General features: G+C 46.0%; 1 protein-coding gene across 1 annotated transcript in view; it reads left to right on the forward strand.

The window, feature by feature from the left end:
- The first annotated feature begins 418 nt into the window (after positions 1-418).
- Positions 419-14,172, forward strand: part of DYSF (dysferlin) — a 705,898-nt gene continuing 692,144 nt past the window's right edge. The window contains exon 1 of the mRNA XM_088447021.1: positions 419-619. Coding sequence (XP_088303147.1) covers positions 532-619 — 88 coding nt within the window. The 5' untranslated portion in view covers positions 419-531. The remainder of the gene's footprint in view (positions 620-14,172) is intronic.

The raw sequence follows: 14,172 nt of genomic DNA on the forward strand, positions 1-14,172 counted from the left end.
ATTGCGACATAGAACCTTGCACAGTCTGTGAATGTCACAATCAGGGCCATAACCCGTGCTGCTGCTGCTCCCCGGGGCCCTTGGAACGGCACCCTGCAGCCAGAATCACTGTTACCTCTGCGTGACGTAATGACGTTGGGCACTAAGGGGGCATAGGACGCACTTAGCCCTGTTACCACTCTGGGTAAAATGTCATGATGTGAAAAGAACTGCCATAGTCCCTATGAAGAACTGTACGTTATCTTTCTGTGTACATTAAGTGCTTCTATTATATATTATGGTGACCTGATAATCAAATAAAAAACAAATGTCAATGGCTGTAAAAAAAAAAAAAAAAAACCACAGCTGTTTCCCAATTTAGTTTGAGCTACTGAGATGCCGGAGTCCCTGACACCAGTCCCAGTGCTGTGCGGGCAGTTTATAGCACAGCACAGATGTGTGGGGATCTCACATGTCCAGCAGGCAGAGAGGGGAGTCTGAGAGGCAGCTCCCAGCCCATTGCAGCCGGGGAGAGCACAGCAGCCAGCAGCAATGCTGAGAGTCTTCATCCTACATGCTGAGAATGTGCAGACCCCAGACTCTGATATCAGTGACACCTACTGCTCGGTGGTCTTCCAAGGTAAGTGCTGTGGTGGTGGAGGGGGAGGCAGGCTGCAGAAACACAGCATGACTGTGCACAGACAGCTGATGGTATTTTAGGAAGGTAACTGAATACCCTGCACTGTACACAGCAGCCGCCCGGCCTGGGAGCTTAGTGAGCCCTGTGTTGGTGGGGTTACAGTATGATGCTGCACAATGAGCTGGGCAATGCCTCATTCAGAAGGAATCACCATGTAAATCTGCATTTCTCATAAAGGCGCAGGGCAGGGATTGTTAGAGCACGTTTGTCGGTGTCCCCGGTGCTCTCTCTGTATCGTTGCCTATGAATGAAGTATACTCTCAGCATGGTTCATCTGTACGGGGTATATGAACCTAATACAGACGCTCGCCAAGCACAATACTGGTGAGATTTACTGGTATGTTTGGGAATAAATGAACCTTGCTGGCAAATATGGGGCACTGCGCTTTAAATGAACCCATTGTGCGCTCATCTTCCGTAGCATTACTGTTCCTCTCTTATTGTTATAATGCATCATTTGAAAGTTTCAGCATGTATTGATTATAATGTATTGATACTTATAACAGAACCATGTCGGCATTTTTGGCAAGGTAGCGTATTTTTCTGCTTTAGGTGGGGCAACGTACATGAATGGAGTCAGCCCCAAAATATAACGTTTAAATTTATCCTATTGAGTTCCGTGCGTGGCGAGACAAGACGCCGGTCCTGTGTCAGAGGCGGACGCACTGCACGTAGTGGAGCAATTATTTGGTACTGCCCAGGCGTCCCGATGTGGTGGGCGTCACTGAGAGGTTATATAGCGCAGCCCCGGAGATGGTGCGTTTTATGCGCGTGATGGGACTGTCGGCGGGCATTTCGATGAAAGCGCATGCGCTCAACTGCTCACGATCCTGTACGCAGCTGCTGTGCGAAAATCTGCAAATGCCACCCCACTAACACAAGATGGAGGGTGCCACCCCCACCCGCAGACCGCAGTGTCCCGCAGGTGGGAAAAACAAAATACCGGTTCAGCAATCACCGCCAGTGAATAGATGCCGTGCTCATGTGCACGGCATCTATTCGCAGAGCGAGGAGAGCTTGGGGGCAGCATGGCACGTCCCCAAGAGTTATGAAAAAGGGGAGCAATAAGGGAAGTTATTAAATGGAGCTATCAATATTCTTTCCTGTTCCAAATTAAATAATGACCCTGTACCGTAGCCCCTGCTATAGAGAACAGGACAGCTCAGTGCTGCTGAGCCCGGCCCTGAGCGGGCACTAGGTACGTCCCACTTATTTATTAACCGTTACTTGCATAGTGTCGGCCTATTCCTGTGCGCTTTACAATTGGGAACAAGTCTGGGTAACATAATATACTTTATTCTCCTTAGTGTGTGTGTGTGTGTGTATATACTGTATGTGTGTGTATGTATATATGTGTATGTAGCAGCCCTATTCTGTTTGGATGGTGACTATATTGCTCAGTAATGCTGTGAATGCAGCTGATGCACCTTCAGTTATAATTAGCCTCTTGCACCCACTCATGAGGTCACTGCCAGGAAGAGCTGCTCAGGGTAGTTTATCATATCTAGTGCAGTGGTTCTCAGACTCGGTCCTCAGGACCCCCACACAGTTCACGTTTTCCAGGTCACCCAGCAGGTGCACAGGTGTATTCATTACTCACCCACACATTTTAAAAGATCAACAGGTGGAGCTAATCATCTCACCGGTGATTCTGTGAGGAGACCTGGAAAACATGAACTGTTTGGGGTCCTGAGGACAGAGTTTGAGAACCTGTGATCTAGGGTGCGGGGCTGCCATCCGAAATGGTGGGGCTCAGCACAGGTGAGACAGACAGGCCCCCCCAAGCGATAACATATATATATATTATATACAAACACACATTTATAGCACATCAACAATGACTTTCAGAACACTCCGAGAAGGGGAATTGTACCGTATTCATACACTTATCTTGTGGGCTATCAGTACACCTTTCCATTCAGTTCCATCCTCCTTTGTTTAAAGCACACATATCTCAGTATTGTCATTCCTGCAGGGGGGTCTTAAGAGAGGAGGGAGCCGATGTGCATACCCGTCCGGGGCCCCTCCTCTCTCCCCGGAGGCCAGCAGCTGGCTGACCGGCCACTGCAGCATCAGTAGACTCTGGGGACTAGGGTGTGCCCAGAGTCTACTGCGCATGTGCAGATCGCTGGGAAAATGGCATGGCCGCCATTTGCCTGGCGACTTCCCCACTGCGCATGCGCAAAACATCGGAAAAACGGCCGAAGCGCCCATTTTCCGTCGTTTTGTGCAACACTGAGACAACCCAACGCGGGACATCTTAGAGGTAAGTTTTAGATAATATGGGTGCGGGGCCCCACAACCGGCACACGTTATAGATACGCCCCTGCATTCCTGGAACATGAACCCACAACCTCATACACCACAGTCAGACACCATACACATAGAGCTATTTGCTCCACCATAGGAAGCCTGTTACTTCTAACTGCATGAAGCTCATACTTGCCGACATTATGGCTGCCCCCTCCGGGAGACGGCTGCTAGGTCGGCACAGCGAGGAGAATGGAGTGAGGGGACGTGGTGCGGCATAGGTGGGGAGGGGTGCTGGCATGATTGAGTCATCGTGGTCATGCCTTGCTATTCAATGCCGATATTAATGGCATTGTAAAGAGGGGGCGTGGCTACATTGACGTGATTCAGCGCGAATTGCATAATTGGCCAACCGGCGGCACCAGGCGGGGGGGGGGGGGCATTGTGAGATACATGTATGCTGTTCCGGGGCGGCCGGGAGCAACAAACAATTTTCGTGAGCCTCCCGGCCATTGCCTGAGGGTGAGCGAGTGTAATGAAGCTACTTATAATTGTCGGTGTAAAGCCATTGCAGCTAAGCAGATCTATGCAGGGCACTGGCTGTGTGTCTGCACCCTACATAGATCTGCTTAGCTGCAATGTTTCTATACTGACAAATGGAGCATACACACGGTCAGATGTGTCAGATTAACGTTTTGGTGAACGATTTTACCAACGATTTGAACTATGAACGATTTTTGACTGCATTAAAATGAATGGAATCGTCCAAAACTGACTGCAAACCCATCAGATGTCAGATATCGTTATCTGACCATCGGGAACGCGCATCGCGCATTGTTCAAACATGTCAGATTTTCCTTCAGATATGAACGATTTTTTTAATCGTTATTGTTCAGATCTGAACAAAAATCTGACCGTGTGTATGCACCTAAAAAATTACTCTGTCATTAGTCCAGTTAGAGAGTTAAGCTGGACATACACTATACAACTTTCTGTCAGATATCTGTCCAATCTGGCTGGTTGGAATGAAAACCTGGTAATGTATGGGAGCCAATGACAGTCGATCACATGGTTTTAAACACTGAAAAAAGGACAAAACAAATTGTTCAAATTGGTTAAATTTGTGTGTTTTAACTTTTAACCAGTTTGTCTAAACAACCATTTTTGTCTATTTTCCAGTGTTTGTGAGCAAATGCTCCCATACATTACCAGGTTTTCATTCCAACCAGCCAGATTGGACAGATATCTGACAGAAAGTTGTATAGTGTATGCCCAGCTTTTGAGGGGTATTCAATATGAAAGGTTAACTTCCCTGGCGAAGTTAACGTTGCATATCGGAGTTTTTTTCTGCGTAAAGGTTTGGTGCGCGCTCCCGCTTATCCCCGTATTCAATATCAAATTAACGAAAAAGGGAAACTCCGGAGTTGGATTTGCGTAAAGTCACGAATTTTTCCTTAAAATAATTGTAAGACCCCCCCTAAAGTTGCAAAAACATGGGGGATCACTATGGGTACCCCCGTTTTAGCCTTTAACTGAAAGTCGGGGATTTAAATAGCCGCAGCAGGTGTTTTTTTCCCGACATTGAAGAAGTGATGCAGAAGAGCACTTAGGTTATTTTTTTTCTTTTTTTTAAGTGGTCCCATCAAATTTGGGGTACATGAAAATGGGTAGTAGCATATTTTGATGTCCCTAAAGTAATTTTTTTTAAATTCTGCATTTGTGCACCTGCCGCTATAATTCTATTATTGTGCACCTGCCGCATACATGCAGAATAGCCCTGAACCTATTTCCCTATTGTTTAACAATTTTTTCCCATTTTTTTTTTTTTAGCACCCCAATCTTTAAATTCCTTTTTTGGGGTGTCCCTAATTTTTTTAAAAAACTTTTTTTGACAGGTCTTTTTTAAATGTCAATCTCAGGGGGTGCAGGCTATTTTTTTTTAAGCCTGCACTCCTAAACCCCAATTCTGCACTTTTTTTTCCACACCTATTTAATGGGGAAAAGACTTGTCAAAACTGCGATAAATCTTTGAAATTGAATAGGGTGTAAAAGTAAAACAAGTGATATTAACGCAAAAACGTTAAAAAGTGCGATATTAACATAAAAACCATGTTATCGCACCCATATTTGAATACCCCTATTAGAGATGATGATTAAAGTCCAACATGATGTTTTCTCTAACCATTTCTGTTACTAGGAAGCACCTTGAAAGCATGGTGCTCTACACAGAAGGAGTAGCGTACATCACTGAATCTGGCCCTCTGTGGAATTCCCCAACTGCCAACCTTTACCTAAAGTTCAAATTTTGGCAAATAAGTCAAATTCCATCCGGGACCCCTGGATAGCAAACAGAATTGTCCGTTCAAAACTCTGCAGTCTGCCACGCAATAACTACTCTCCCCACATCAGAGACCACCATGGGGCATATTCAAATGGCCACAATGCGAATTCTCTCGTTCAAATTGCAAAAAAAAAAAAATTGGCGCCAATTTTTTTTTTTTTTATCATTATTTTTATTTTTTATTTTTTTTAAAAAAAAATATCCACAGAAATGTTTTATTAAAAACATGGGGAGAATAGTCTGTAAACTTCACAAAAAAAAAACAAAGACATTAGCTTACAGTCCCAAAGAAAAAAAATTATTTTTAGATTTTAAAATGGGTCAGATGGCTGATTTGTGCATATTTTTTTATAGCAGTGAAAAAATGATAGAAATCAAACTTTTTTCGTTAAAATAAATGCTGTAGTAAAATTTGGGGTATATAAATATGCCAACAAGTTGAATTTTGAGTCTCCTAAAGCCACTTTAAAAAAAATAAAATCTGTAACTGCAATGTTTCCAACACCTGTCCCATCCATACAGCACCCCCATATACCTGTCCCATCCATACAGCACCCCATATACCTGTCCCATACATACAGCACCCCCATATACCTGACCCATCCATACAGCACCCCATATACCTGTCCCATACATACAGCACCCCCATATACCTGTACCATCCACACAGCACCCCCATATACCTGTCCCATCCATACAGCACCCCCATATACCTGACCCATCCATACAGCACCCCATATACCTGTCCCATACATACAGCACCCCCATATACCTGACCCATCCATACAGCACCCCATATACCTGTCCCATACATACAGCACCCCCATATACCTGTCCCATCCATACAGCACCCCCATATACTGGGCCCACATCTTTTAACCAATTATTCTGCACTTTGCAGAATAAAACCACAATAATTAAATGTAATTATTGGCTCAATTAAGCTAATTTCCAATTGCCTAACTAGGTGGTGGTTGTTGGAGATTCTAGGGGTTCTGAACGAAGTCCCAACATTTTTACCTTTAATTTGTATTTTTTCCCAACTCTGCTCTGAAGCTGGGATAATAGTCATGTTACTTCCTAGTGACACAAACACGGCTGAAAATCTCATGGGAAATTGAATAGGAAAAACTTCACACCCGGCCGAAAAACCGCGAGCCATGGGAGAAAAGAAACCACTGGCAGCTAATTGGGTATCCCCCCATATGTTCTGTTCTATCTCTGTCAGATACGCCCCATGGCATCTCCACCTTCAATCTGATGTTCTCAGCGCCATGGCACGTTATTCTTAATGTTGTCCTCATGTTTGAGCTCTGGTGTGCATTGGTATTCCTCGCTGCAATCTCCACCATGCCAATATAGTGTTTGGTATTCCTCGCTGCAATCTCCACCATGCCAATATAGTGTTTGGTATTCCTCGCTGCCATCTCTCACCATGCCAATATAGTGTTTGGTATATCCTCGCTGCCATCTCTCACCATGCCAATATAGTGTTTGGTATTCCTCGCTGCCATCTCTCACCATGCCAATATAGTGTTTGTTATTCCTCGCTGCCGTCTCCCACCATGCCAATATAGTGTTTGGTATTTCCTCGCTGCCATCTCTCACCATGCCAATATAGTGTTTGGTGTTTCCTCGCTGCCATCTCCCACCATGCCAATATAGTGTTTGGTATTTCCTCATTGCCATTTCCACCATGCCAATATAGTGTTTGGTATATCCTCGCTGCCATCTCTCACCATGCCAATATAGTGTTCGGTATTCCTCACTGCCATCTCTCACCATGCCAATATAGTGTTTGGTATTCCTCGCTGCCATCTCCCACCATGCCAATATAGTGTTTGGTATTTCCTCGCTGCCGTCTCACCATGCCAATATAGTGTTTGGTATTCCTCGCTGCCATCTCTCACCATCCCAATATAGTGTTTGGTATTCCTCGCTGCCATCTCCCACCATGCCAATATAGTGTTTGGTATTCCTCGCTGCCATCTCTCACCATGCCAATATAGTGTTTGGTATTCCTCGCTGCCATCTCCCACCATGCCAATATAGTGTTTGGTATCCCTACCCAGGGCCGGATTTCCCATTAGGCAACCTAGGCGCTCGCCTAGGGCCCGCAGGCCCCTTTGCCCTAAGAAATCTGCCTGGTCACAGCGCTCCCAGAGGAGCACTGCGCGAGTACTGCGTGACGTCACACGGTCCCGCCTCCACTCCCAGAGAGTCCCGCACCGCTGTCTGCACAGTGCTGTCTCTGAGAGACTGTGTGTATGTGCCGCGGCCGCCATCACCGGGTCCGCGGCCCGCTGCCCTGCCCCAGCTGATCCAGCTAGTCTCGCCTTGGCCCGTCCCAGCAGCCACTCTGCCAGGCCTGCCGCCCATCAGCAGCAGCACCCAGCAAGGCCAGGCAGGTAGGAATGGATATTACTCAGGGGTCTAGTTACTAAGCAGTGTTAGGAGACAGAGTGAAAATTGATAAGGTGCCAGCCAATCAGCTACCAACTGTCATTTTTCAAACACAGCCTGTGAGATGGCAGGTAGGAGCTAATTGGCTGGTACCTTATCACTTTTCACTCTGTCTCCTAACACTGCTTAGTAACTAGACCCCCTCAGTCTGATGAGCTGCCTACAAGAAACTAAGAACTGCATATATCACAGCTAACAGGGCAAGATAGAAATATCCATATCATATACACACGATAAATATATAGATATATATTTATAGTGTATATATGATGTGAATATGTGTATCTTGACCTAGTGACACCTACTGTATATATGCACATGCGCCGTTACACTCGTAAAACCAGCGCATGCGCAGCACTACCTACAGCTGTGGTAATTTTGTGTGTGTCCCCCCCCCCCCCCCGTCCCCGCACTTACCTGCCCGCTGCAGCACCTCCGGCTTCGGTGGCCGCTCCGACACGTGTTCTCCCAGCAGACCACAGTAGTTTAGGGGAAACATTTATTTATTTTTTCTTCTAAACTTTATTGTGTTCTGCTGGGAGAACACGTGTCAGAGCAGCCACCGGAAGACGGACCAGAGCGCCGGAGGGAGACGCCGGGGGACCTGTCCACGCTGGCACAGGTATCACCTGCTATTCGCTACCTCACAGTGGCGGATAGTAAATCAAATTCAGAAAATACATAATTTTCGGAATTTGATGAATACCATAATTTCCATATCCCCATACTAATGTACAGTATGGGGAGTGTGGAAATGAACGCAGGGGGACTTAACACAGGAGATATCACTGATATCTCCTGTGTGAAGTCTCTTCATGAATACTAAAATAACGTTAATTAAGGAAAATGGCCTTAAAAACGTTATTTTAGTGTTGATGAATAGGCCCCTTCATGCCCAGAATAGAGATGGATCATTTATAAACTATACTCCTTTCTCTATGTGGATACTGAGTAGTTACGGCCACTTGGATGCACTGTACTAATGTTATTTACATTGTGTAACTGTTAATATACAGTTATACCACTCTCTGTTACAGTCCTGACACCTGAATGTATGCCAGTCTGGTTACTCATCTACTTAGGGAAATTGCCAAGCCTGCCAATGCAGTGACAAACGCTGAATTTCCAAAGGGGGGTTTCCAAATACTGAATACAGGAAAAATATCTAACCACAGTAAATATATATACAATGACACAGACACACACACTGACACAGACACACACACTGACACAGACACTCACACTGACACAGACACACACACTGACACAGACACTCACAAAGACAACACACACACTGACACACACACTGACACACACACTGACACTGACACACACACTGACACAGACACACACACTGACACAGACACACACACTGACACACACACTGACACAGACACACACACTGACACAGACACACACACTGACACAGACACAAAGACAACACACTGACAAAGACAACACACACTGACACAGACACACACACTGACACAGACACTCACACACACTGACACAGACACTCACAAAGACAACACACAGACACAGACACACACTGACACAGACACACACACTGACACAGACACACATACTGACACACACACACTAACACAGACACATTGACACACACACACTGACACAGACACTCACAAAGACAACACACACTGACACAGAGGCAAAGACAACACACACTGACACAGACACACATACTGACACACACACACACACACTGACAGACACTCACAAAGACAACACACACACTGACACAGACACACTGACACAGACACTCACAAAGACAACACACAGACACACACACTGACACTCACAAAGACAACACACACACTGACACAGACACACTGACACAGATACACAGACACTCACAAAGACAACACACAGACACACACACTGACAGACACAAAGACAACACACACTGACAAAGACAACACACACTGACAAAGACAACACACACTGACACAGACACACATACTGACACACACACACTGACACAGACACTCACAAAGACAACACACACTGACACAGACACTCACAAAGACAACACACAGACACACACACTGACACAGACACACACACAGACACAAAGACAACACACACTGACACAGACACACATACTGACACAGACACTCACACACACTGACACAGACACTCACAAAGACAACACACAGACACAGACACACACTGACACAGATACACAGACACTCACAAAGACAACACACAGACACACACACTGACAGACACAAAGACAACACACACTGACAAAGACAACACACACTGACAGACACACATACTGACACACACACACTGACACAGACACTCACAAAGACAACACACACACTGACACAGACACTCACAAAGACAACACACAGACACACACACTGACACACACTGACACAGACACACACACTGACACAGACACTCACACACACTGACACAGACACTCACAAAGACAACACACAGACACACACACTGACAGACACAGACACACACACAGACACAAAGACAACACACACTGACACAAAGACAACACACACTGACACACACACTGACAGACACAAAGACAACACACACTGACAAAGACAACACACACTGACAAAGACAACACACACTGACAAAGACAACACACACTGACACAGACACTCACAAAGACAACACACACACTGACACAGACACACTGACACAGACACTCACAAAGACAACACACACACTGACACAGACACACTGACACAGACACTCACAAAGACAACACACACACTGACACAGACACACTGACACAGACACTCACAAAGACAACACACACACTGACACAGACACACTGACACAGACACTCACAAAGACAACACACAGACACACACACTGACACAGACACTCACAAAGACAACACACAGACACACACACTGACAGACACAAAGACAACACACACTGACAAAGACAACACACACTGACACAGACACTGACAGACACTCACACTGACACACACACACTGACAGACACTGACACACACACACACTGACACACACACACACTGACAGACACTCACACTGACACACACACACACACACTGACAGACACTCACAAAGACAACACACTGACACACACACATATACACACACCTCTTTCACTTAAAAACATGAACACAGGCAAACAAGTACAGCATCATTTATTAAAGAACCCCCAACCCCCTCCGGCAAACCTCACCACGCTGGCACCCACTCCCCCACTGGGCATCCCATACATGTACATGTCGGTCTGCGTCACCCGGCACCGCGGTAGCAGCTCAGCCTCTCAGCCTGGGGGCAGCTTCTGTTGCAGCTCCCCCTACAATCAGCCAGTGTAAGAGCAGACACAGTCACCTGAATTTCGGCTGCTCCTTTATATAAAATATATATATATATCGGTCAGCTGTGCGACGATGGAGCAGTAGCTGGGGGGGGGGATTCCAGGTACTCAGAACTCCCACTGGGTGTGTGTATGCAATGATTATCATAAAGACAGACACTACCACTAGCTCTATTGTAATTTCATCCATCATGAGGCTGCCAATATTACATATATAGGCGGATTCATGGAGCCGCAATTGTGCCCCAAGATGCAGATGCAAATTGCGCCAACTAAACAAGCTGTCGTATGTATATGCAAAGAGGCAACTATCACACTAGTATATTTGTCAGGAGGCACAGATTAGTGAGGAGAGGGAATGTGAGGCACAGACTAGCGAGGAGAGGGTATGTGAGGCACAGACTAGCGAGGAGAGGGTATGTGAGGCACAGACTAGCGAGGAGAGGGTATGTGAGGCACAGACTAGCGAGGAGACGGAATGTGAGGCACAGACTAGCGAGGAGAGGGAATGTGAGGCACAGACTAGCGAGGAGAGGGAATGTGAGGCACAGACTAGCGAGGAGAGGGAATGTGAGGCACAGACTAGCGAGGAGAGGGAATGTGAGGCACAGACTAGCGAGGAGAGGGAATGTGAGGCACAGACTAGCGAGGAGAGGGAATGTGAGGCACAGACTAGCGAGGAGAGGGAATGTGAGGCACAGACTAGCGAGGAGAGGGAATGTGAGGCACAGACTAGCGAGGAGAGGGAATGTGAGGCACAGACTAGCGAGGAGAGGGAATGTGAGGCACAGACTAGCGAGGAGAGGGAATGTGAGGCACAGACTAGCGAGGAGAGGGTATGTGAGGCACAGACTAGCGAGGAGAGGGAATGTGAGGCACAGACTAGCGAGGAGGGTTAACATAAGAGACAAACTAGTGAGGTGATGGGCACAAAGACACAGACTATTAAGGTGGTGTCATATGGGGAATACACTGGAAAGGAGAGGCCATAGGAGGCTCACAGTGAAAGATGGGGGTCTTGTGAGGCACACACTGCTGAGGAGGGAGGACATATGAGGCACAGATTGGTGAGAAAACGGGCAAGCGAGGCACAACTTGGTTAGAAAGGGGACATGTGGGGCACATACAGTACTGTGGAGGGGGACAGGCGAGGCACACATGGCGATGGGGGGGCATGTGAGGCACTAATTTATCAGAAAGGGGGCATGTCTGTGAGGCACAGACTAGTGAGGAGAGTGGCATGTAGGGCACACACTGGTACGAAGAGGGACATGTGGGGCACATGCTAGAGAGATGAGGTACATATAGCCCGGAGCAACATATGAATTAAATAATAGGATCTTTTTCAGATCGATGTTTTGGTGGTAGGGGCCCAGCAGCACATGACGTGTCGTGGGCCACCTATAAATGTGATTTGGGTCCTCTGCACACGTGTCTGGGTTACATTGTCCATACTGAGAAAGAGATGAGGGCAATATAGAGTTATAGCTGCCGATCTCCGGTCATGTGTTATTGTTACAGTGTTTGTCCCCTGACCTATGAGATCACACTGCGGTTCCTTGTTACTGACATGCCAGAAACACCCCACGCTGGAGATTCCTGCATAATGCATTGTGTACAGAGAACAAGGACACATTTGGGTATATGCCATAGAGATGTATACTCAGGCAGCCAATTACTGACAATGTGCCCCATTTTACCCAGCCTGAACAATATAAATCAATTTCAGGCCAGTCTGATCAAATCTTCACATTCGGTCACTTTAAGAATCTATTATACTCCCTGTAACATTGAGCACTTGAGAGCTACACACGGGTGATGCGCTATACACGCACACTTATATTACATGAGGAAGAACAGAACACACTGAGAGCTATACACACGAGTGATGAGCTATACACGCACACTTATATATTACATGAGGAAGAACAGAACACACTGAGAGCTACACACACGGGTGATGCGCTATACACGCACACTTATATATTACATGAGGAAGAACAGAACACACTGAGAGCTATACACACGAGTGATGCGCTATACACGCACACTTATATATTACATGAGGAAGAACAGAACACACCGAGATCTATACACACGAGTGATGCGCTATACACGCACACTTATATTACATGAGGAAGAACAGAACACACTGAGAGCTATACACACACGGGTGATGCGCTATACACGCACACTTATATATTACATGAGGAAGAACAGAACACACTGAGAGCTATACACACGAGTGATGCGCTATACACGCACACTTATATTACATGAGGAAGAACAGAACACACAGAGCTATACACACGAGTGATGAGCTATACATGCACACTTATATTACATGAGGAAGAACAGAACACACTGAGAGCTATACACACACGGGTGATGCGCTATACACGCACACTTATATATTACATGAGGAAGAACAGAACACACTGAGAGCTATACACACGAGTGATGCGCTATACACGCACACTTATATATTACATGAGGAAGAACAGAACACACAGAGCTATACACACGAGTGATGCGCTATACACGCACACTTATATATTACATGAGGAAGAACAGAACACACTGAGAGCTATACACACGAGTGATGCACTATACACGCACACTTATATATTACATGAGGAAGAACAGAACACACTGAGAGCTATACACACGAGTGATGCGCTATACACGCACACTTATATATTACATGAGGAAGAACAGAACACACTGAGAGCTATACACACGAGTGATGCGCTATACACGCACACTTATATTACATGAGGAAGAACAGAACACACTGAGATCTATACACACGAGTGATGCGCTATACACGCACACTTATATTACATGAGGAAGAACAGAACACACTGAGATCTATACACACGAGTGATGAGCTATACACGCACACTTATATATTACATGAGGAAGAACAGAATACATAGAGCTATATACACGAGTGATGATCTATACACGCACACTTATATATTACATGAGGAAGAACAGAACACACAGATCTATATACACGAGTGATGCGCTATACACGCACACTTATATTACATGAGGAAGAACAGAACACACTGAGAGCTACACACAC

This window comes from Taudactylus pleione, unplaced genomic scaffold (genome assembly GCF_031769625.1).
Source record: "Taudactylus pleione unplaced genomic scaffold, aTauple2 ptg000410l, whole genome shotgun sequence".
Classification (NCBI taxonomy): domain Eukaryota; kingdom Metazoa; phylum Chordata; class Amphibia; order Anura; family Myobatrachidae; genus Taudactylus; species Taudactylus pleione.